Genomic DNA, 26,057 nt, shown 5'->3' on the forward strand with positions numbered 1-26,057 from the left:
GTCAGCATCGAAACTGTGGTGAATGGTATATGTAATGGGTAAGATGCATATACAAATCGGTATCCCTCTCTAGTGTTTGGGAGAATTGACTTCTGATTGTATGGTATGACTACAAAAGATAAATAAAGTTTAAAAAAACGACTTGCTAGACCAGAAGCCATCAGCAGGGTCTTGGGCGGGTCCAGTTGGAACTGGTCAGCTGGGCTCTTCAGGAACAAGGGTTTCTAGCAGCTTGTTGTGTTGCTGTAGCTTAAGAGGAGTTCAGCCAACTAACCCCTGGAGTCCACTTCTTTGTTCTGGAAACAAGTGGAAGCAGGTGCAGCCTTTCACGTCTCCTTACTGATCTCAAAAGCAGGTGCAGTCCCCCTGTCTTCCACAGTTTTAGTAGTGTTTTGAAAGGATGCCACATTTATGCCTGGCACTAGCCTGTGGGTGAGAGTGAATCCAAGCCCCTCGCTAACCTATAGGGAAAAAGTCTGACAGGGATAATACTACCTAATTTTGTAGCTGTTTCTGTGTGTCTTGCTGCAAACAATACCACAGTTCCCCTTTCTACTTACATCCAACATGCTAGATCCTTTCATGGCCCTGTGCAGAGCTCCTATGCCCATGCTAAAGGTCTGGCCAGGAAAATATACAAGCCCACATCTGTGGTCATTCAAAACCATTTTTGGGGGCAGCTTCTCTCCCACTGGGAATGGTGCCTGACTGACAAGAGACACAAAAAAGGGAGCAGGCCAAGGTGTTAATTACATCTGCCTGTGACAGGCTAGGTCTCTTTGAAGTTAATTAAGTTATTGGGCACTACCCATAGGTTCAGCCTTCTAAAGCAACAGAACACCTTCTCACATCCAAGGCCTTTGTCTTAACCATGAGCAAGTTCACACCTCATCTAAGGGGTTATTCAGCTTTTAATAAATATTTTTAAGAGACCAAGAATGAACTTTGTACTTGTTTCCTGGGCAGAGTAACAATATCAAATTTAATATGGTATCCCACTGTTCTAATAAACAGTAAATCCTGTTACAGTAAAAATAACGTTTAATGCCTTTTTTCACTGCAAGGAAAATATTTAACATTACACTTTTACATGCCCTATTTTTAAATACCATACACCCTGTCTTACCTGCATCAAGACCTACTTAGAAGTAGCTTGTTAACATTTAAAAGGAGTGTTTAGGTCTGTCAGAAGGGTATTTTATACAGTTCAAATTTGCAGTTTTGAAACTGTCTAAGCAGGCAACAGGGTAGGCCTGCAGTCAGGTTTGCACTCTCACTGTAGTGGATGGCACACTGGTGCCGCAGTAAACTAGTAACATTTAACTTACAGGCCCTGAGTATACTTTGTACCATATACTAGGGACTTATAGGTAAGGAAAATAAGCCAGTAGAAGTATAGGCAGTTTTGATATGTTAAAGGGATCAGAGCCCAGGCACTGGAGCCTGGTTAGAGTACAAAAACAACAGAATCAGTCAAAATGAGGGTGATCATGCACAAAGAGGCATTTCGCTACAGTTCTTTTGTTCTTTCACAGGATGTTGCATCATGCAGCACAGTGACTACTTTAGAAGTAAAAAAAAAACCTTTCAAGTGCATCTTGCATTTGTAAAGTTAATAATGGGGACTGGCAGGTGCTAGGAGAGACCAGGGGGATAGAAAGAAAGCAGTGCACAGTGTCAGGACAACACATGCTGGCTGAGGAGATGGTAGAAGAGGTGAGAGAGTGATGTGAAAGCATATCCATTCTGGAGAGAGAAAAATGTCACTTGTGTGCGCAGTGCTGCTAGTGTACTGATAACAATGTGATCTATCTCAAGTCAGGATAAAGGAGGATAAATAACGCAACTAAACAGGAAACAAGTCTTCAGTGGAAACGGAAGCCGGTGTCTGAGCTGCTTGCCCATTTTAAGGTAAGTTGGATAGATTTTGGCAAATGCAGCCTCACTCCCCCTGGAACCAAAGGTGCAAATTTGGGGTTGATCCTGGAAGAATGAATCTTTGAAGTAGGTGAGGGTGCTTTTGTGTTTGCAGACCGAGTCTGCATCACTAATGGGGGAACACACTTTTGTACCCTGCACATACACAAACAAATGGAACAAGTATTGGCAAAGCCTATAGGTCAGAGGCCTGGCCTCAAAGTTGGCTTGTATATAGCAATAATGAATGCATTATACATTTATTAAAAGAATGAGAATGTGTGTATATTTTTCGATTTCATGAGTAATGGTGCTTGCACCGATATGTATTAGGTTTGGCCTGCAATGGTGCCTACCCTATTTTGGAAGACATATTGTATTCAGTACATTCTTGATACAAATAGAGGGCTTCATGTCAGCCTTGGAAGATTGTTGAATTAATTTTGGATCATCCCACACTAGCATTTTACTCTCATGTCTTTCTGCTGACTGAGATGTGCTCTTTTGCACTTTATGGAATGCATGAGGAACTAGTTTATGTATTTTACGTATGAAAAGCAGGCTATCACCACACATTGAGTTATTTATTTCATTAATGGGTTATGTATATAAAGGATTTTTTTTGTTTTGCCATGCAGCAGGAATTTATTTTATTTACTTTTGTTGCCTGCAGACCAGTAGACCTGAGTCCCTAAACAATTCAAAAATGTAAATGGCTACTGGCAACCAAGCCAGGCCAGGAAAGCTGCAGTTTTACTATACAACTCACCGATGTCCTTACAGGACAAAACAATTGCTTGAGAGCAGACTTTCCACTATATAGCCAAATGAGCAGTGGCAGCCGGTTTGTATTTATAGTAAGGGGGGGCAGGAGTGAGGGAGATACAATAATAATATATTTTTTTTAATTAAAAAAGGCACTTACCTGAAGCAACAGGTCTTCCTCTCTCTCACAGCGTCCTCCTCGTTGTGGCTCCAATGCGGCGCGGGGAGAAGGAAACAGCGATAACAAATCCTGTTGCTGGTTTGATGCTGGTAACCAGCATAAAGCCACCATTAGGATTGGTGGAAGCAGCCTCTCTCAGCGCTCACCAGAGCACCGGAGGCCTGTGCTTTCTCTAACCCAGCTGTCTTAACACAGCTGGGTTAGAGAAGTTTAAAGTGCGCATGTCAGGCTGGCCGTCGCAAGGCGGCCGGCCAAAGGGACATGCACACTTTAAGCATTGTGCACAGCTCCCTGCTGCTGTCACTCAGCAGCAGTACAGAAGTCTCCCCGCCCGTTCCTGACACTCTGTTCAGGACGGGGTGCTGAAACATAAAATGGTAATAAAGAAAGTTTATTACTATTTTATTTTTCAGCTCTGGGGCATTTTGGGGCATTTTATTTAGTGGGGTGATGCTCCTCCGCTCTCGTGGAGGGGCTGCCCTTGCAAATGAACCCTCATCAAAGACTACAACGTAGATGTAAAACTCACAGACGATGAAGGACAGTAGTTGTACCAAAGAGAAGACAAGGATGCTCACATAAAATTATAAATTGGAGGAGGGGGGGACCAGAGCCCTGCTAAACAATCTCTTATAAAACGTTTACTGCCGATAAAGGGCAGGCGGGTTATGAAATTCAGAGGATGGCAGCACCTTCTGGGTGAAAACTTAATTTTTATCCAACTCAACTTTTTACCTGAATTCTGCTATTTGCAATATTTTATCAACAAATTTGTACAGCAATAGTAATACCAGACAAAAAAGAAAATAAACCAATCTTTCTTGCATTATTCATACATAGGTTTCAGAAGAGTGAGTTAAGTAACCCTGGTATTTATTCTATATGAATGCAAAAACATACATGCATTATACAAAACAAAAAAGGCATGAGTGTGTACTGACAAATTTGACATCTTGAGAAAATGTATTAAGCACTGCACTGCCCCGCATCTAGGTCCACGTTCTCCACAGCCTCAGACAAGTGCTAGAAAACTGAAGTGTCACTATGCAGCCTACGGATGCCCTCACAGGAGAGTACACTGGAGATGGAAAGATTGTTGCACTGTACTGCAATCAGGTGCTCTCAGAGGAGAATAGAAGGGTACTTGAAAGCTGAATTTGTCCTATAATACTCACAGGAGAATAGAAGGGTACTTGAAAGCTGAATTTGTCCTATATTACTGACAGTGGTCCTAACAGAAGCTGAAATTGCACTATCCTACCAACAGAGTTCCTCACAGTAGACTGCAGTGGATCTGGAGAGCTGCAGTTGCACTATACTACAAAGAGAGGTCCTCAGAGAAGAGTACAATGGCATCCATATCCTGGGTGTATACTTAGGGCCAGATGTAGCAAAGGGTTTTACCCATTCTGTGTCTATGGGAAAATGTGTTCCTACATATGGCCCTTAGACACTGGAAGAGCGAGTTATGCAAAAGACAAACAACTTTGGGATCTTGAGAAAATACATACACTGCTGCTTTACAGCTAGGTCCATCTTTTCCTCGAACAAGCGCAACAAACAAATAATTAACTTCTGCAAGTTCACATTTGCATTGGACTGACTTCCAACAATAAACCTTCTCTTTTTTAGGAATTAGGATGTGCATCCCAAAGGATAATGAGAACTGCACAAATAATCCTGGATGACTTTAGCATTCTGGAAAGTCTGCACAGAATGAATATGTGTTACTGCAACACCAGTCTATCGGAAAGAAGTGAAAGGGCAACACGGCTACTGTAGTTCCTTAAGCCATTACCATAGGTCCCTGTCAGGTTAGACACAATTGCCTGAAATATTAACCACAAAGCTGAGGGGCTGTTGCTTTAACCTAGAAACTGGAATATACACTTGCATATACACTTGAACTTCTCTAACACTTTGTAATTTTGTGATCATTTTTAAAGGATAAATAAATATACCAAAGCTGATTAAAAGCAACAAGTCAGCATTGCAAACTTACAAATGTCTTGAGAGTTATGGACATAGTTGACAATACTCTACTGTACATAGGGAACAGCAGCCCCCAGAAGTGCCTACAATGTGCTATTAGTTGTGAATAATTGTATAGGTGTACGTATACATGTGCAAAGGCTAAATGCAGTCACTCAAAATGAAGGAAGCCAATTGCTGAAGTGGGCTTGGCTAGTCCATTGGCCTATACCTACTGTGGAGGTAGGATGGAGCATTATTTGAGTGAGATCTGAACAGACTAATGGTGAAAGAGTGTTGATTGAGAGCCTGTATGTATCTATGTAGTTTTGTAGGATATGTTTACAAAACATGAGGCAAGTAACACAGCAGCAGCAGTCTTTAGGCCAGACCTAAACAGTGCTTGCCTGAAACATGATCTTTCCTCCATTAATGTGAAGGAGGTTTAGAGGACTGAATGCAGGATTTAACTGACTTTCCCGGTGTAACTTTGCTGCAGGACTACAACTGTCAAGGGACTGCTTTTAGTTGTCGAATTTAAAGCTCACAAAATTCTCTAATCAAACCCTATGCTGACATAAATAGTCCCTAGTCAGGTGCAACTGGTCTTTGTAGTAGCACTGGAACCAGAAGTCTCCTGAATATCCTAAAAAGACATTTTGTGCTGTGCAAATACCACATATATACAAGAATCTTGTAAAACATGTTAATTATTTATTTATGTGGTACATTTACAGAGCCCTCTGATACCCCTACAAGTGTCACGGAGGTCACCTGACCAGATTATAGCAAAGCAGAAACAGACAGAGATAGGTACTAAAAAGCCATTTTTCCACTTTGTGTGATCAGTAATTACACACAGAGGAACAAAGGATCAGATGTATGAAAAACTTGCAACAACAGACTGCCTGTTAGACTTGACAGCTTTAGGATGGTCTCCCCCCCATTTTTTGCCTACCTCCTCCACTTCTTTGACCTTGTTTTGCTGGTACTAGGACTCTGTACACTTTACCACTGATAATCAGCGCTAAAGTGCTTGTGATCTCTCCCCTAAACATGGCAATACTGGCTTATCTCCAATTGGCATATTTAATTTACTCAGAAGTACCTCATAAAGTGGTACTATGTGTACCCAACGCATGTAAATTCAAAGCTACTAGTGGGCATGCAGCACTGATTGTGCCTCCCACTTAAGTAGCCCCTTACACGTGTCTCAGACCTGTCACTGCAGAGCCTGTGTATGCAGTTTTACATTGCCATGCCGACTTGGCAAAATTACCCTTTTGCCAGACACAAACCTTTCCTTTCTATAAACATGTCACCCCTATGGTAGGCCCTGGACAACCCAGAGGCAGGGTGCAATGTATTTAAGAGGCAGGACATGTACTTTTAAGTCTTACATGTCCTGGTAGTGAAAAACTCCCAACGTCCTTTGTTACTACTGCAAGGCCTATCTTTCCCATAAGATAACATTGGGATTACTTTATTATACAGTATTTTATAAGTGTAAATCCAAATTGTGAAGAGATAGATTTTTCAAGTTTGGTGTCTCTGTAATCACAATTTAAAATACAAACTTATGGTGAAGTCGGATTTTAAATTGCAATTCTGAAAATGCCGCTTTTATAAAGTTGGCATTTTCTTACTTTAGTCATTTGGTGCCTGCTGCCTGTCTCTGATTACATGTCTGGGGTGGGTGACAGCTGGGCTTTGTGTATTCCCCCTAGACAGCCACACGCAATGGGAGCATAGGTGTTACTTAATGGGCCATCCTGGCAGGATGGGAGGGAGGGCTGGACCCAGCCTCACTCAAAACTGAATAGTCTATATCCTGTCCCTGCACAAAGGGCTGCATACCTTATGTAGTGAGTCTCGATCCAGGACAGGAAGGGCAGGGCCACTGTGCACTTCACAGGCCTGTCTTTGAAGTCTCCCCCACTTCAAAGGCACCACTGGGTATAAGAACTGGACCTCGTTCACCACCACTTGAGTACACTTCTGGATCTGTGGATACTCTGCCAGGAAGAAGGACTGCTGTGCTGCTGAAAGGACTGCCATTCTGCTGGACTGCAACTCTGAAGGAGGTGCTGGCTTGCTGTGCTGATCTGCTGTCTGCTGCCCTCTTTCTCGGAGAGGAAGAGCTGGACCTCAAACACATCTTGAACCCAGGACCCCAGAATGACTCAAAGGGCTAGTCTGCTGAGTTGCTGTTCTCAGCCTCAGGAACATAACAGGCTCCCCACAGCTCCTGGACCTGTCTTCAACAAGCTCCTGACCCCTAAGAGTAATCACTCAGGTCATGGGCTCTTTGAAGTGTTTCTAAGCTATTAATGTCAAGCTTTTGGGCTCCTCCCGAACGCGAATGGGCCAGTTCATTCTGGAACCTCGTTACTCACCCGGAAATCCAGTGCGAGTAGCCGCAAGCTCGTCTCTTCACAGAGAAAGCATCGCCTGCCCGCATGGATCACGACCACAAGGTTCCAGCCAATCTGTACGCGATGCCTAGCCTGTTCCTCGCACCCCGCCACCATCATCAGCAACGCTCTCCTTGCACCCGGCAAACTTCTTCCACGCGAATGAGACTCTTGACACAATTCTTGAGAAGGCAAAACTCCAGTGTGACTCATCTGGGACTGTATTCGACCTGCCCTCCATCACGACTGGCTTAAGCTTTTGACTTTGACTTGGCCAGTGTGACCAGCGGTTGGCACGTTACGCTTTTAGGTGCTATATTGCAGTTTATTCTTTAAAATGTCATATCTCTGATTCTATTTGTCGCTTTGGTCTTGCTTTATTTATTAAATTCAGATCTGTTTTTCTTACCTAGTGTGAAATCTTTTTGTGTGGTGTTTTTACTGTTTTACCGTTTGAAGTGTTGCACACATACTTTACACACTGCCTCTATGTTAAGCCTGATTCCTCTGTGCCAAGCTACCAGAGAGTGAGCACAGGTTAATTTAGGGTTTCAGTGACACTTACCCTTATTAGGACTGTGGTTGCTGCTTGACCACGGCTCAAATCCCAGTCATCCAACAGCTCAATTTCTAACACTGGCCACAAACTGCAAGCAGTTTGTTTGGGGTCAGTAAAGAAATGTAAGAACTGATCTATGTACTACAAGGTTGGTTCTTAAAATTCTGAATCTTGGTGGGTCCCAATCCGACCCACCTCATGACAAGTAATGAGGTAGAATGCAAATTGTGACTCACTACAAATGTAGGCCTTATAAGGGGAGGTAACCTGCTGGGGTCAGCACTCTACTAGGTCTGATTACTTTTAAAATAAAGCATTTTTTTAAAATAATTTAGCTGATTTTTCCTTAAAGGCATTGGGATCACATTTGAAAGGAAAAGTGTTTTTATTTGTCTGGGAGTAGGACTACTGTGTAATTCACAACAATTATTTTTTTTTAATTCACAAAGAGAAAGAGGTCCCAATAGGACTGATTCCCTTTTTCACATGAGTTACCACTTCCTTTGAGGAGTTGGTAACTTTTTAATGTTTCACGGCTGGATTCCTGTCACAAAAGATTGATACTTAGCACGGTAATTTGGTATTTGGAAGGGACTCCTACAACATGCCTCTTTCAGATACTCAATCATTATCTATTCACAACGCCATTTTAGAAATCGGAAAATCTTTCCAACTCCTAAAATAGAATTAGTACATCTAAAAAAGTATTTTTCTGGTCACAAACGCCAAATTGGAACATGTGCGACTGCAAAAACATTCAGAACATCTAGCCCATAATGTTTTTTGCAGGGAACAATGCTCAGGGCAGTGTTCATTGATCCAGTTGGACGACAAACTATCTGCCAGTAAGCTTCAGGAGTTAGAGCATCCATCTTACCACCAAGACACGAGGCTTAGTCCTGCCATGTATGATGCCCAATGGACATGTGATCTGCTCATCTTGTAAGCAGTCTGCATTTGTCCAGTCCCCACAGACTGTGATAACGTCACTTGGGCCGCCACGAATCACTGAAGTCAGGATGCCAATGAAGGAGCGCTTTGAAAACTCAACTTTCGGCGCTTTATTATATTATCTTTCTGGTTTGAAAATGACAGAGAATTCGTATTTCAAAGACACTGCTTTCATTATTTTAGAGGTTTAATTTTTAACTTATCTGTGGCCCAACAGTTATAAGTGTATTTCTGTTTTAATCTTTTTTTATTTTTCAATATTCCACAATGTTTTGAAGTGCTTAGTTAATCTTCATGGTTTACTAAAATGCTTTGGACATTATAGTCTCTGTTCGTAGCTGTCTGTATTTCGTTGCAGAGCTCATGTGGCTCTACCAGCAGTAATTCGACAACAGGGTAGGTTTTTATGAGAACGGTTTTGCATTTGCTGGATGCCTGTGTTAGCCCTTTGCGAGCTTGTTCTTAACTAGAATGAAAAGTGGTGAAGTAGACAAAAAACGTTTTTTCCATGAAGAAGGTGCAAAGACAGAGAATCCCAGACCTGTGGTTCGGGTCAAAAACTCTGGTTCAGGGCGTGCAATAACGAGCATAGCCCTCGGCAGAGAGCAGTATGCTATATTAGTGTTATTCAACGTGGGGCCAAGATCTTAAAGAAACATAGGCCTTGTAGCTTATAAATAGCTTGCAGTTGCAAATATCAACAATTAAACATGCTTGCAAATGTTAGCGAACCCATGGAATGTTAGTACATTCATATAACACAATACAATTTGATCACACAATGTTATGATCCAAAAGAATGCCGATATGTGGTACTTCAACAACTTACCATGGAATATTATTTTGATCCACGTCCCCCCAGCAATGCTGCCCTCCGAGGGTTCTATGTAAATCCTCCAAGGTGACACTAAAGGTAAGAAGACATTTACAGAAAGTTACTAGAAAGTCTTTCAGAGGACATTTGTATATCCTTTCAAGGACACGCACTAGGTGCTAGGAAAGGACGGCTATACGGCATTTTATAAGACTGATGCTTTATTTGTAAAAATGTTCATACCTTTAGGTTCAACTCTACCGTATACCGCCCACATTTAGAGGGCCATTGTTAGTAGAGATGATGAGTTTGCTTGAGACGTAATTAGAATGAACTGTTCAAGTTAGAAATATGACCCAAGCCAGTGGGTTATTTTTACAGCACAGATCTATCTCCACCCAGTAAGAGAGCATTGTTAAGTGAAACCACTGACTTAAGTGCAGGAAGTGACGTCGCTAGGCGAGGTGAGGGGTGAAAAAGTTGAGGCTCGTGCCCCATCTGTAACTGTCCTGAACTTCTCCCTCATCACCAGATGACTGCTGCAGCCAGAAAAAACAGACACTGTCTTCTCAGCTTGATAACAGCTATGTTGTTTCCGATTGCATTTCAAGTTTTACCAACTAGTGCTTTCCCTAAGATTGGCTTTTCCAAGATGTTGTGTTTCTGTATTTTTTTAACTGCACCATATTATTCATGTATAATGTGTGTAAAAATGCACTTCTATGTATCCGTTGGAGTTCAGGTTGTGGTGGGTGGACCATGATTGAGAGCTGTGCATTTCAGGCACAAGGCAATGTGCATTTCTCCAAGGTCAATCACTCGCCCAACAAGCATTGGCAAAGCCAATAGGTCTCGCCTATGCAAGAGCTACTGGCTTTGCCAATGTGTTTTAGCCATGTTGTTCACCAGTGTGGCTGCCGTTCGGTATGGATAAAAGTTAGTGGCATAGAGGTGAGTGGTGTGTTGTAGAGTGGAATGGCAAAGAGTGGAGCAGTGTTTTAGAGTGGAGTGGCAGAGAGTGTCATGTACTGGAGTGGCATAGTGTGGAGTCACGTAGAGTGGCATACACTGGAGTGGCATAGAGTAGAGTGGACTGGTGTAGAGTGCAATGACATAAAGTGTTGCAAACTATGGTGGTGTAGCGTGCAGTGGCATTGAATTTAGCGGTGTACAATGCAACATCATAGAATGCAGTGGCGTAGGATTAGAGTGGTGCATAGTACAGTGCAGTGGTGCAGAGTGAAGTAGTGCAGCGTGGAGTGGCGTAGAGCTGAGTGATGCAGAGGGCAGTGGTGCACAGTAGAGTCAAGTGGCATAGAGTATAGTGCCGTAGAGTGCCGAGTAGGGTTGAGTGGCATAGAGTGGTAAAAACTGTAAACTTCGCACTTGTATAGCACACTACTCACCCATTAGGGTCTCATGGTGCTGTATGCATACCGCTGTGAAACCCCTCCTGGCTTTTCCCTGTGAGGCGCCCACTCCTGGACAGCCCCAAGGTGAAGCCAGGCATCCAAGCACTGTTGTGGAGATTAAGCAAGCTGTTGCCCAGAGTTAGACCCATTAATTAGAGTAGGCACCGAGGCAAGAATTATCTGTTCCAAGGAAATTGAGCCCAAAACTCACCGAGGTGGGAATTGAACCATGGTCCTAGGCCAGATCTCTGCATGAGGGTTTGCTGCTCTAACCATTGTGCCACACTTCTCCAGTAGTGCAGAGTAGAGTATAGTGACATAGAGTGTAGTGGCATGGAGGGCAGTGGTGTAGAGGGGAGTAGTGCAGAGAGGAGTGGCATAGAGTTCAGTGGCGGAGAGCGCAGTGTTGGCCTTCACGAACTTTGCATTAGAGCAGACATGATAGCAGAACAATCAATATCATCAGTACTAGGGGGTCATATGTACAATTGTGCAGTTTGAGTACACAAGTACATGTTTGAAGCTATGTTGAGACTGGCTTGGTTGGAATTTATCACCTGAGTGGAGAAGAATTAAGAAGAGAACATTCTGGTAGTCTAGTCCTTCAAGGAGGATGCTAATGACTTTTCAAAAGATCTATGCCGACAGAGATTGGACAAAATCTTGCAGAATGCTGCCTTTGCCAATGAAAAACAGCTTGGGATGTGTTCATGGAACATCTTCGTCATGACAATGGAGATTTCTCTGCTTTTTGGATGTTGTATGTGGATATTGTTGAAAACTGTTTGCTGGTTCTGCTGCGTGCCGCTCAAGAAGGAAATTTGCATTTACATCTTACGCCATACTCTCTATGATCCCATGGTGTTTTGCATATGATAGCATGAATTACCCTAGATATCTTCCTGTATACTATGCCAAAATTATATTACTTGCAGTGAAACATCTAGAGATACACCACAACTTCATCAATCGATGCTTTTCAGTTCAACTGACAGATGTTAATCCGTTTGGACAAATTCCGGTAGATCAAGCGATAGAAGTAACAGTCAACAAAGACACAAAGACTCTGGTTGGTACAACTAGGTTCAACCTCAAGGGGTGTGCTGTGAAAAGATATTATATAACAACTGAACACAAAAGCGTCTTTTTGGATCAGTTATGGGAAATAGCTCATAACAACAGATCAGATCTTACTCACGCAGACCTTCATAAGTTACAAACTGAAAAAGGCAAAGATAAAGTGGGAAGAACTGTTAGTCTGGATCAAAGCTGGATAAGCCTATTTGCTGGGCCACATGATCTCATTAGTCTCTTCATGGCAAAAAATGCATCTCCTAACATAGTATCCAACATAATGAAGGTGCATGAAATAGGTGAACAGTGCTATACAGACTTCAAACTTGAGCCAATTGAGAATAGTCCACCTATTAAGAAGTTTTATCATCCAATGAAAATGAACAAACTAAAAACCTTCACTAACATGTCCAAGAAGAAGGCAGTGAACAGCAATGACAGGACAGTCATCATGAAAGCAGACAAAACACTATTTGGTCGAATCATTGTGACAGCAAAGCATTGGAACCTTCAAATGGCGGATGTACTCTCTCACCCTTCAGACTTTTACCATGGGCTTTACCAACTCCAGAAGGTCTGTTGCGAAAGTCAAACAAAGCTGTTTTAGCAACATACTTGCAGAAAAATGTAGCCCCTGCTGAGGAAATGCCTGGAAATTCAGCCATGCTGATTGATGGTATGGTTTTTGTTCAGAGAACAAAAGGAGAGGAATCAAACTCTGGTGCGTTACTATGCCTGTCTTGTCCATTACTTTGAGGGAAGGAAATATGAGTCAAAGAATCGATGTTGTGTTTGATGTGTACAGTGAGACGCCTACAAGGAACACTGAAAAGACAATCAGAGGGGAAGAACTCAGGCACCAGTCCAGAGCATCTCACCTTCCTAGATTGTCACAGTGGAAGAAATTCCTAAGCCACTTAAGGAATAAAACAACTCACTTTGCCTTTCTAGTTAACAAATGGAGGACACCAGGGTATTTTGTAAAACTTGAAAACAAAACACTGTTCGTGAACTGTGAAGATAAATTCTACAAAATCACATCTGAAGGGAGCCACGAAGATCCCAATCTCAACAGTACACACAAAGAAGCAGATGGTCGTCTGCTGCTGCATGCTGCACACATTGCTAATAAGGGTTATGAGGCAGTAATGATAAGCTCACATGACATCAATGTGTTTATTGTATGTTTGGAATTCCATGACAGAATCATGGCCCAATCTTTTCTGAAATGTGGTACTAAAATACGCATGCGAATCGTTGACATTGGGAAAATAGCTTCAACTCTTGGTGAAAAGGTTTGTTGAGATATGATAGGTCTCCATACTTTTACAGGATGTGACACAATATGTGCATTTGCAGGAAAAGGAAAAGTAAGTGTATTTAAAATCCTTTCTGCCAATAGACATAGACATGAAAAATGTTCACAGCTCTGAGACAAATGGGATTTCTTTGAAGAACTAATGGACAAATCGGAGTGATTCTCATGCTTGTGGTAATGGACCAACGTCTTCGACTCATCATGTGAATGACTTGAGATATCACCTATTCTCTGCAAAAAAGGGTGAAATAGACAGTCATTAACTTTCACCTTCCAGGGACTGTATGAAGAAACATGCAGAACGTGTGAATTATCAAGCCGCTATAAGCAAGAGATCTCTTCTGAATGATCCACAGACACCTAGTTCAATTGGGAGAGGGTGGAAGTTGGAAAAACACGAGGGAGCAGAGCAACTCGTAGTGGGCTGGATGGAGAGTCAGCCAGCATCTTAGCTTGTGTTAGATCTACTAGCTTGCAACTGCATTGGAAACTGCGAACTGCCAACATGTTTCTGCTGTCTAAATGCCCCCAAGTGTACTGATATGTGCAAACATCCTGCCTGTGAAAATCAAACAATCTCAGAGAATAATGACACCTATTTAGAAGAAGATGATGATGAATGTGAATGATAAAATTGGGTTTATGTTCACTCATGACATGTAGTGCCTATGTAAGATGTGACAACTATTATTATTTGAAATTGTAAGTGAAAATTATGCATATAATCTATATCAATACATGAAAAATACAATGAAGTTATATTGTTATTATTTTAAGCACTATATAGTTATTATTACAATTAATAATCATAATTATTTATAAATTATATTGAATTTAACCACCATTTCTTTTTTCACATATTATTATGAATTTGTATGGTATTTATCAAAAATATGAGAGCCATTGTTTTTTTGGGCTATGGTTGCTAATCCAATAATATCAGACAAAAGGCAAAGAGTGATGCCCTGCTACTACATCTTTTCCGTCTCTAGGGATCCATACCTTGCAAAAATATCATGTTAGAACCCATCCCCCCCAAGAGGTACCAATGGCTTTAATTTGGGGTCCTGGCTCATGGCCTAGAGGGGGTAAGAAATATGTAACATTCTCTGAATCTTCTGGGTCTAGTAGTGAATAGGAATGCCCATCATGGGATGACTGTGGAGGACATTCTTCCAACGGATAACAAGGGGTTTCTTTAGAACGGAGTCAAAAGCGGGGACAGAGAAATGATACAAATAGGGGAAAAGGCCAATTTCTGAAAAATCAACCTCCTCAAGTTATACAGGGTCAAACAGCCAGAAATTTTGGAGGTAAATAAAGCCCTCATTATCAATCTATTCAGTAGGATACTTAGGGGCCGATTTAGATCTCACCCGAGGGAATACTCCGCCACAAATGTGATGGATATCCTGTCTGCTGTATTACAATCCCCAAAGGATATAATGGGATCATAATACAGCGGACAGGATATACATTATGTTTGTGACAGAGCATTCCCCTCCACCAAGATCTAAATTAGACCCTAAATATAGAAGAAAGGGAAGTCCCAGAAAAGGGTTTCAGTTTTGTCCCCACAACAGGTTATAATAAATTTGAAATAGAAAGGGACCTTAAAGCCTTCTTTAGAAAAATCCAGCTAAACCGGTTCTCTGAGGGTCGGAGTGAGAGGCATAGCATTAATAACTTAGGTCTTAGGCCCAAATCCACCTTTACCTCATCTACAGGTCATGTAGGAAAGCACGCTGAGAGTTTTGAAAGAGTAGCTGAGATTAATACACATACAATCCTTGAAGAGCCATACTTCCAAACCAACAATTTAGCTAAAGGTCATATCAAACCTAAAGATAAGGGGGAGGGATGGTTTGACACAATTGATTATGAAGCAAGGGTACTGAGACTCCTTTCAGTTGGGGAACACTATCAAAGCGTACCCAATACTAGACTTATGAGACTCAAAACAGAGGTTTGTGCTCAAATAGAAGAGGTAACAAATTGTAGAAAAGGACTCCGTTACGACGCTGTATTTACCAACTTACAGAGTTTTCACTTAAATCACTTTTTTATTGCTTTTAAGTACTAAATTCGTATTTTTTACTGTATATAGTGGATTTTTTATCATATTTGGTTTTGTTTATTTAGATAAAATGTTTAATATTTTTCTAAACCTGTGTTGTGTCATTTTGTAGCGGTTCACTGTATTACTGTGTGTGTTGGGACAAATACTTAACACATTGGCCCTCATTATGACATTGGCGGTAAATCCCACTTACTGCCACGCTGACTGCTACCAACCTACCGCCGCGGACATCTGCTCACCATATTAGGACACACACAGACACACCAATCCATCACTATTCAGCCAAAGGCACAATTCCGCCACACTAAAAGTCAGTGAGAAACTGGTGGTATCAAAACCCACTGTTACGCCAACAGAACAACGCCCACCACATTATGACCCATGAATCACTGCGGCGGACATTCAATGGTGGTAAACCATTGGCGGTACACACCACAACGCTCAAAATACACACACACATACAAAACAACACCACATTAGACAATTCAAACTACACACACCTGACACCCATACACACACTACACCCACACCACTATAAAACACACACCCACAGTACCCACAACCCTTTACGAATAAAAACCATTGGCACAAGACAGACACCACGACCACAGACAAGACCAGAGCCACACACCACCATCACCTGTACACCACCCACGCACCCCAAAACATCACCCTACATACCCTCACACTCACCCACGCTACTCACACAACACCCATGGCACCAGAAAGACACCCTCGATTCTCTGAAGAGGAGCTAAGGGTCATGGGGGAGGAAATCATCCGGGTAGAGCCACAGCTATTTGGAGCACAGGTGCAGCAGATATCCATTGCTAGGAAAATGGAGCTATGGCGGAGGATCGTGGACAGGGTCAACGCCGTGGGACAGCACCCAAGAACCAGGGATGACATCAGGAAGAGGTGGAACGACCTACAGGGGAAGGTATGTTCCATTGCAGCAAGACACCAACTGTACAGAGGACTGACGGTGGGCCCCCACCTTCTTCCCCACAACTAACAACATGGGAGGAGCAAGCCTTGGCAATCATGCATCCTGAGGGCCTGTCAGGAGTTGCAGGAGGACTGGACTCTGGTAAGTCAACTCACTATTTCTATCACCCCCCCTACCTGCATGCCATCACATACCCTCAACCTCACCCTCACTCCCATCACTCCACCACCTCCCACACACCCTACCATCACATATCACTCATTCCAATGCCAAGCCCTGCATGCACCACCAATACTGGACACCACTCAGAGCCCTGCATGGACACCTGTCACTAAAGCATGCACACTAGAGAGAATCCGCTATCCCACCATATACCAACTCACACAAGTGAAAGCTGCCAGGGCGAATACAACCAAAGAGGGCAACCCACTGATGCACAATATGTCACACACAGAAACAATAACACTGCATTCACATCCCCACAGGTACCCCAGCCAATGTCAGCAGAGAAGAGGTGCCAGCACTATCCAGTCCCCCCACAGAATAGACCCACAGTGATGACAGTGACTCTGGTCGCCTGGATCTGGATGACCAACCTGGCCCATCAGGGACCTCTGGACAGTCGGTAACTCAGCCACAGTCACACACCACCAAAGAGCCTCCTCCCTCAGGAAACACCACCACAGCACCCACCCAGCGTACCCATACCTCTGTCCCCAGGACACTTCAATCAGCAGTGTGTCCACCAGTAGGACCCGAGGGCACACCTCACCCCCAAGACAATCATGAACCAGGGGTCAGTGGCAGTGGGCACACAGTTCAGGGGACAGAGGCACAGGACAACAGGGAAACTGGAAGGGGTGCTGTGCACCAGGGGGAGGACAGGCCCAGGGAATCGACTCTCCAGGAGGCACTCACTGTGATCCTGGGATCATACCAACATTCCCAGGACATGCTGGGCCATATCCTGGCCAACGTGCTGGATAACAGGCAGCTGCAGGAGGGACAGTACCAGGGGATCAAGGAGGACTTGCAGGCCATAAACACCACCCCGGTCTCAACTGCAGGGGTGCTGGCAGACATGGCCAACATTATGAGGAAGGCAGTCTCACAACAGCGGGCCCCTGCCACTAGCCAGACATCTGAACTGCCCTCCACCTCCGCTGCTGCTAGTGTACAGTCGGCCCCGCCACAGGACCAATAGGCCACCAGCACCCCTCTCCCTGCAGAAGGTGAACCACCCTGCAAACGTTCCCTGCGATACAGGCAGAAGCCAGAGACTATTGCCAAGAGCCCTGCCAGGAAATGAGACTCTCCTGATCGTCACCCTTGTATCCCACTCTGTCACCCTTTCCACCCTGAACTGCCATTGCTCCCCTTCCTATGTCCCCTTGGACAATGCAGCTGTGCCACCAAAATACTGGAACTATACCCTGAACTTTCCTCCATCATCATCCAGCCCAATGCGCTTGCCCCTCTACTTCTTAGCACTTAAATAAACACCCTTTAAAAAATACAAGTATGGATTATGTCAAATGATTTAAGTATGTATTTGTTTAACCAGGTTCAAACATTGCAATTCAAATGTACAGTAATGTTCACATTCGGAAGACCTGTAGTTGGCTGCAGTGATCACATCAGGAACGATAGTGGGGCACCAACATCTGCAAAATGAGTTACCAAAGTGTACAGTGAGTGGGCATAGAAGTGGGAAATAACCGCATGCCAGTGACAAAGATAACCACGAAAATGTCAGTGAAAGATTAAGTAACACTTTCCTACCTGGGTGTCATTAAAAGTATTGTCTGATCACTTCAGTTCTGTTCTCCTCATCCTCATCCTCTGCCTCCTCATCCTCACTGTCCACAGGGTCCACTGCTGCCACACAGCCATCTCCAGCTTCCTCCTTCCGCAGAAAAGTCACATGGTGTCTCAAGGCAAGGTTGTGCAACATACAGCATGCCACGATTATCTGGAAGACTTTCTTGGGTGAGTAGCACAGGGATCCACCTGTTAGATGGAGGCACCGAAACCTTGGCTTCAGGAGGCCAAAGGTACGTTCTATTATCCTTCTTGTGCGCCCATGTGGCTCATTGAAACGTTCTTCTGCCCTTGTCCTGGGATTCCTCACAGGGGTCAGTAGCCATGAGAGGTTGGGATAACCTGAGTCACCTGCAAATATGGAGGGACAACCTTTAGCCGCACACTATCCCATATAGCCTATACCATACCTATACCCCAACATCTACTGGGTGGGAACCAGGGCTCACCTATTAGCCACACCCTGTGCCTCTGTAATTGGGCCATCACATTTGGGATGCTGCTATTCCTCAGGATAAAGGCATCATGCACAGACCCAGGACACTTAGCATTGACACAGGAGATGTACTGGTCTGCCAGGCACACCATCTAGATATTCATGGGGTGAAAACTCTTTCGATTTCTGAATACCTGTTCATTTTGCCAGGGGGCAACTAGTGTTCCATCAATTGCCCCAACTATGTTGGGGGTATGTCCCATTGCATAGAAGTCAGCCTTCACTGTGGTCAAATCCTCCACCTGGGGGAATACAATGGCGGTCATTCTGACCGCGGCGGGCGGCGGTCGCCGCCCGCCATGCGGTCATCGCCAAATGGCCGCTCCATTCTGGCTTTCCCGCTGGGCCGGCGGGCGACCGCCAAAAGGCCGCCCGCCGGCCCAGCGGGTAAGACCCTGCAACAAGGATGCCGGCTCCGAATGGAGCCGGCGGAGTTGCAGGGGTGCGACGGGTGCAGTGGCACCCGTCGCGATTTTCACTGTCTGCAAAGCAGACAGTGAAAATCTTCATGGGGCCCTGTTAGGGGGCCCCTGCACTACCCATGCCAGTGTCATGGGCAGTGCAGGGGCCCCCAGGGGCCCCACGACACCCGTTCCCGCCATCCTGGTTCTGACAGTGAAAACCGCCAGAAACAGGCTGGCGGGAAGGGGGTCGGAATCCCCATGGTGGCGCTGCAAACAGCGCCGCCATGGAGGATTCCCTGGGCCAGGGGAAAACCGCTGGTTCCCCTTTTCTGACCGCTCAAAATAGCCCTGGAAGCACCGCCAGCCTGTTGGCGGTGCTTCCGCTGCCCTCCGCCCTGGCGGTCAGAGACCGCCAGGGTTGGAATGAGGGCCAATGTAGCTGCACATGTCTTTAATCAGGGCAGACAACACTCTGCTCAGCACTATTGAGAACATTGGCTGCGACATTCCTGCTGCCAAGCCCACTCTCACTTGGAAAGAACCAGTTGCCAGGAAATGGAGCACTGATAGAACTTGCACAAGAGGGGGGATCCCAGTGAGGTGACGGATATCAGCTATCAGGTCAGGCTCCGGTTGGGCACACAGCTCCGTGATTGTGGCCCTGTCAATTCTGTACGTGAGGATAATGTGCCTGTCCTCCGTTGTTGCCAAGTCCACCGGGGGTCTGTACACAGGGGTATGTCTCCATCTCCTATGCATCTGCAGTGGTAGCAATCTATGGGGGAAAAGAGTGAGGAGCCGGTCACAAACTGAACATTGTAGCCACAACAGTACAATGCATGATGTTAAGTTGAAATGTATAAGTGGCATATGGCCTGTATGTCCAATTGTGAACTGTGACGCAGTTATAATCCAGGGCCTGTCCCCCCCCAGAAATGGAGTGAGCCTTTCCTGTGTGGAGGGACAGGTGGAAGCGAGGTCATTCCGCTGACATTTTGCACCGTTGCGGGAGGTGGTCAGGAACCGCTGTGCAACGCCTCATTGGATAATATTGGCTCCTATGGGGTAGAGTGGCCAACGGTAATGTACGCCGGCGGTGACGGTATGCACCGCCACAGACGTCACCACCATTTTCTATCTGTTCTCTCACTTGCTACCTGACCTTCAACAGGAGAGGACCTACACTGCATGTGCTGCTGTGACCTGTGTCTGGAACCTACCATGGCGCTTGTAACTGGGGAAGGCGCCCCTGCCTTCACCTCGGCGGAGTAGGAGAGACTGGTGAATGGGTCCTACCCCAGTACGGACTACTGTATGGGCCTCCAGACCAACAGGTGAGTACACTGTGAGCACGATGCATGGGGCATGAATGCATGGAGTGGTGTGTGTGAAGGTCTTGTGTAAGGGGGGTTGGTGGATGTCCCCTGGGCAGCTTGCAGCTTGTGTGCTGGGCCCTCTGTGTGCAAATGGCGATGTGAAGGAGTATGGTGGGCCTGCATACTGGTGGTGGCCTATCCGGAGCTGGATGGACGCTTGAGGGCATCACAGCAGCCAAGGGGGTGAGTACAGTGCCCATCATTACAACTTACGACTGGTGGGGTGGTATCTGGGTGGTGGATGTGTGTCTGTGGGTGCCCCTAGACTAGGCCTGACATTGCAGAGTAGGTCCCATGTTGGGCAGCGTTCTGATATGATATTCCTCCTACCTAATAGTAGGCATCCACTACTGGGCAGGGCTGTGTGGGTCCCAGGTATGCTGCAGTTGGTGGTATGTGTCCCTTCCCATGCCCTGGTGACTAGCATTGTTACTGGTAGTGCATTGCATAGTGCGTAGGCCTGTTCCCTGTGTGTGAGGGTGGTATGCACGCCAACGGTGGTGTTGGTGCATCCATTGACCCAGTGTATCCTTTGTCTCTTCCCCCCTTTTTGTTTTGTCATCCTGTCCTTATGTGCATTAGCATCATCTGGCGAAGGAGCAGAGGCACCGGCGACGGAGGGAGCTGCATCCCACAGGACCCACGAGGCAGAGTCCACTGACGGTGAGGGCACCAGTGGGATGGAGGGTGAGGAGAGCACCACCGTGGAGACTGGAGGGGACAGTTCAGACACAGATACCTTCTCCGTGGAAGCTCCCTGGTGGTGGCAGACACTTCTGTGACCACCCCAGCTACAGGTACAGCAGCCACCCCCGTATCAGCACCGCCCTCCCAGCTGCCCTCTCATCGAGTTGCCCGTGCCCGCTCACCCAGGAGGGTGGTCATCTCCTTTGCCCAAGGCACCTCAGGCCCCGCCCCTGTGAACCCTGCTGCCCTGAGTGAGGAGGCTATTGACCTCCTGAGATCCATCTCTGTTGGGCAGTCAACCATTGTGAATGCCATCCAGGAGTCAGCAGCCCATATGCAACAGACAAATGTATTTCTGGAGGGCATTCACACTGGCTTGGTGGCCCAACCGAGATCAATCCAGGCTCTGGCCTCCTCTCTGACGGCAGCCATTGGCCCTGTTCCCATCCTCCCACCTCCAACTTCCTCTTCCCAATCCCATTCCCCTTAACCTCAACCTATCCAAAGCACACAGGCAGACGAGCATGTACACAGGACAACACACAAGAGTGGCACAGGCAAACACAAGCACCACACATCATCCCACAGGCACTCACACAAACACCATCCAGATGCAGACATACCAACATCCACTGCCTCCACTGCGGCCCCCTCCTCCTCCTCCACCTCCCTCCCAGTTGAGTCTACACTCACACCTGCATGCACAACATCCTCATCCACTACTGCCATCACCAGCACACCTAGCAGAACACACACCTCACTGGCAGATACCACCACAACAGCCATGCACATGTCCCCTGTTTCCTCTCCCACTGTGTCTGCACCCCCCTCCCAAAGTACACAACTGCAAGCACTCAGACACCCAACAGCCATCCACCTCACAAAAGCATCCAGCCCATGTATCTGCACCCAAACACAGCTGACAGACACCTCCCACAACCACTCCCTCTTCCTCCACTCCCAAACCTTTTCCCTCTTCCTGCCCCAGTGTCCTTAAGCAGCTTTTCCTCTTACCATTGACCTCTTCCCTACCCCTCCCCCCGTGCTTCACGTCTGGCTAGGGTGGCTAAAACCCAGGCATGCACCTCAGCCACCCAGTCCACGAGCCCAGTAGTGTCCACACCCACTTGTGGTGGTAAAGGATCCAGGGGACCAGGCAGCCTCAAGGAAAGGGTACCTGCCCCAAGTGCTTCCCAGAAGGGCAATGAGCCCTACCCAGCTGCTGCCCTGAAGGGCAAGGTGCCATCCCGAGCTGCTGCCAGGAAGGGCAAGGAGCCTGCCCCAAGTGCTGCCAAGAAGAAAAAGGAGCCATCCCTAGCTGCTGCTAGGAAGGGCAAGGGGCCTGCACCAGCAGGTAGGAAGGACAAGGGGCCTGATGCTGTGACTCAGTAGGAGCCCCCAACAACAACCATGATTGTGCAGCTGTCCGAGGCTGCAGGGGATGGGCAGGAGCTTTCCCCCAATAACCAGCAGCAGCAGCACCACCACCACCAGCAGTGGGCAGCCGTCTGAGGCTGCAGGGGCTGGGCAGGAGCATCCCCCCACAACCACCACCACCAGCAGCAGCAGCACCACCACCTGCAGTGGGCAGCCGTCTGAGGCTGCTTGGGGTGGGCAGGAGCTTCCCCTCACAACCACCACCAGCAGCAGTAGTACTACCACCACCAGCAGTGGGCAGCTGTCCGAGGCTGCAGGGGTTGGGCTGGAGCCTCTCCCCACTACCACCACCAGCAGCACCACTAGCACCACTGAGCAGCCGTCACCGCCAGCGGACAGTCTGTAAACCTGCCTCCATGGGCTGTTGTGCGGCCTGCCCCTGCAAATCCTGTGGGTATGACACCCAGCTGAGAGACTGTCACCTTGCACTCCCCAGGATCTGAAGCACAGGGTACGATGCCCCCATCAGAACCAGTGGGTATGACACCCACTCACCCCATCCTCCCCAGGATCTGAAGCACAGGGCAGGATGCCCCCTCCAGAACCAGTGGGTATGACACCCACTCGCCCAATCCTCCCCTGAATCTGAAGCACAGGACATGTTGCCCCCTCCAGAGCATGTGGGCAAGTCACCCACTTGAGAGACTGTGGCCTTGCACTCCCCAGGACCAAGCGCAGGGCATATTGCCCCCTCCAGAGCATGTGGGCAAGTCACCCACTTGAAAGACTGTGGCCTTGCACTCCCCAGGACCAAGCACAGGCCATGTTGCCCCCTCCAGAAACAGTGGTGTTGTTCCACCGCCAGCTGAGGTGCCCCCCGTTCCCTGTCCCCCTGAGGTACCTGCCTATTTTCCAAATATATCTCCTGCAGTGTTCTCTCCGTGTTGGTGCAGGAGACAAGTGGGGCCTCGGGCTTTGTCATGTGGCCCTGTGGCCCACGCATATTGACGACTGGGTAGTGTCCCTTGAACTGTACATATGTATATACTTTTAGATTGAATGTTCGTATTTTTACTGTATTTATATTATTACACTCACTTTCATCTATTCGTATTGTCCTTGCATTATTCCTGAGGGTTAAGGGGTCAATATGTTTTCCTACTGCATCTGATTGTGTGTATGGTGTTGGGGGTGGGGTTGTGTGTTGTGCGTGTGTGTGTGTGTCACTCTCTTTTTCTTTCCCCCTCCCCTGTGTACTAGGTGGCTGTACTCACTGTGGTCGTCTTCGCCGTCGTTGGTGTTCGTGGTGGAGCAGGACATAAAATATCATAGGAAAGATTTGCCGCTCGTGCTCCATGGCGTTGTGGTTGTTCCCTGTGTCTCCAAAGGTAAGTCCTTTCCCTTCTGTGTTTCAGCCAGGCTTTTGCTGCTGTTGGTACCGCCCTGGAAAAGGTGGTGGTTTCAAGGGTCTTAATATGGTGGGCAGAACATTGGCTTCCGCCTGGCTGTAGGCAGCTACCGCCGTGGTGCCTGTTGTTTCCACCCTGGCGGTCGGTGTGGTAAAGTGGCTGTCTATCTGAGATCTTTCCGCCATGGTCATAATTTGGCAGTAGTTAACACCAGCCTGTTGGTGGTATAATCGCCACTTTATCTCCGACCGCCAAGGTTGCAATGAGGGCCATTGTCTCTGAGTTAAGCCTGCCTGCTCATGCCAAGCTACCAAGGGGGTGAACGGGGGTTAACTGAGTGTGATTCTCCTTTACCCTGACTAGAGTGAGGGTCCTTGCTTGGGAAGGGGATAACTTGACTGCCAACCAAAGACCCCATTTCTAACAAAATATATTTAAGTAGCATGATGGGAGAAGGGACCGTTTGGAATAGAATGCATATTGGCGTCCATGTAGCAATAAGTTCAAGGGTAAGCGGTTTGATGCGCCTTTTTCAATTCAGCAAGGATTTTCTCGTTATTTTATTGTTAAAGGCAGATGACTAAGGTGCGGGTGTTCCTTCTTTGGCAAATTATTTTGCAGCAATATGCTGTGCAACTCAGTATAAATTTCTCTATTAGTTCAATAACCTATGGAACACAACACAGCATGTTGATATTCCTCCACTGCCAACCGTGTTTGCAGCAACATTAGGTACAGATTGCTCTACTAGCTTATTTTTATAATTAATGGAACGCAATATAGCTTGTTGGTACCCACGGGCCTGATTAGTAGGTTTCAGTGGTGAGGCGGCCCTCTACATCAGTTACCTCATTTAGGTGGGGCAGTACATTAATATTAGACTGCCATGCAATATAGCTGATTTAGTTAACAGTTAGCTCATTTGGGTTGTATAATAACTTGCTATTTAAAAGCGGTCGCCATTCACTTTAGTTACCTTATGGAGCGATTTATCCATACTTAAGCACCATAAGGTGTTATCCTAATTCTGGTGGAACTTAACGCAAATGAGGGTTATCGCTGTTGTCTAATGAACCCTATATGTTAATTTTAAGAGAAATTAGGGAAAGTTCCAAATGTGTTGAGAAACATTTAAGGTCATTAAATCAATCAATCAATCAATTAGGATTTATAACACACCCATGAGGGTCTTAAGGCACTGGCATTGCTAGCTGCTTTGCGGTGCGATGTTTATTCAAGCAGCCATGTCTTGTGTCCTTTTCTGAATTCCTGGAGCGATGTGGCTCTGATGTGGTGCAGGAGAAGGTCGTTCCAGGCTTTGGTCATCAGGTGAGAGAAGGAGCATCCTCCACAGTTAGATCGGCAGATCCAGGAGGTGTCTGAGAAGAAATAAGAGGCAGATCACAGGTGTCTGGTCAGTTGAAAGAAATCCACTCATTTGTTGATGTATGATGGTATTTCATGTTGCAGGACTTTTAGAGCGTGGGTCAGCACCTCTCGTCTGGATTGCGAGCCAGTGTAGCTTCTTGAGGTGTGGGATGATATGTCTGTTTGAAGAGGTCAAGGATGAGTCTTTCACTACACAAAGAGTGTTACTGTAGTCCAGCCTGCTGGTGAGGAGGGCTTGAGTGGTGGTCCTTCTGGTGTTGATTGGGAGCCACCTAAAGATCTTACAGAGCATACGTAGGGTGTGAAAGCAAGAGGACAAGACTGCATTTTTCCCTGTTTCTGCACAGATAACTTGCTATTCAGGATGATGCCGAAGTTGCGGGCATCGTCTGCCCAGGTGGGGGAAAGGCAGAGTTCAGCAGGCCACCAAGTGCATTCCATGGCGAGGTGTTGTTCCCAAAGATGAGGATGTTGGTCTTGTCCATGTTGAGCTTGCGACAGTTATCCTTCATCCAGTCGGAGACATTCACCATACACCAGTGGAGTTAGTTCTGCTGGTGGAGGGGCCTCCTGAAAGCGAGAGGATGAGCTGGGTGTCGTCAGCATAGGAGATGATGTTGAGTCCATGCGACTTGATGGTGGTGACCAAGTGCTCATGTACATGTTGAAGAGGGCGGGGCTGAAGGATGATCC

The 26,057-nt window shown here is 46.3% G+C and overlaps 1 protein-coding gene across 1 annotated transcript in view; it reads right to left on the reverse strand.

Moving 5' to 3' along the window:
- PKHD1 (PKHD1 ciliary IPT domain containing fibrocystin/polyductin) overlaps positions 1 to 26,057 on the reverse strand; it is a 1,684,711-nt gene that overhangs the window by 1,628,442 nt on the left and 30,212 nt on the right. The window contains exon 3 of the mRNA XM_069236642.1: positions 9,588 to 9,665. Coding sequence (XP_069092743.1) covers positions 9,588 to 9,665 — 78 coding nt within the window. The remainder of the gene's footprint in view (positions 1 to 9,587; positions 9,666 to 26,057) is intronic.

This window comes from Pleurodeles waltl, chromosome 5 (assembly GCF_031143425.1).
Source record: "Pleurodeles waltl isolate 20211129_DDA chromosome 5, aPleWal1.hap1.20221129, whole genome shotgun sequence".
NCBI classification, from domain to species: domain Eukaryota; kingdom Metazoa; phylum Chordata; class Amphibia; order Caudata; family Salamandridae; genus Pleurodeles; species Pleurodeles waltl.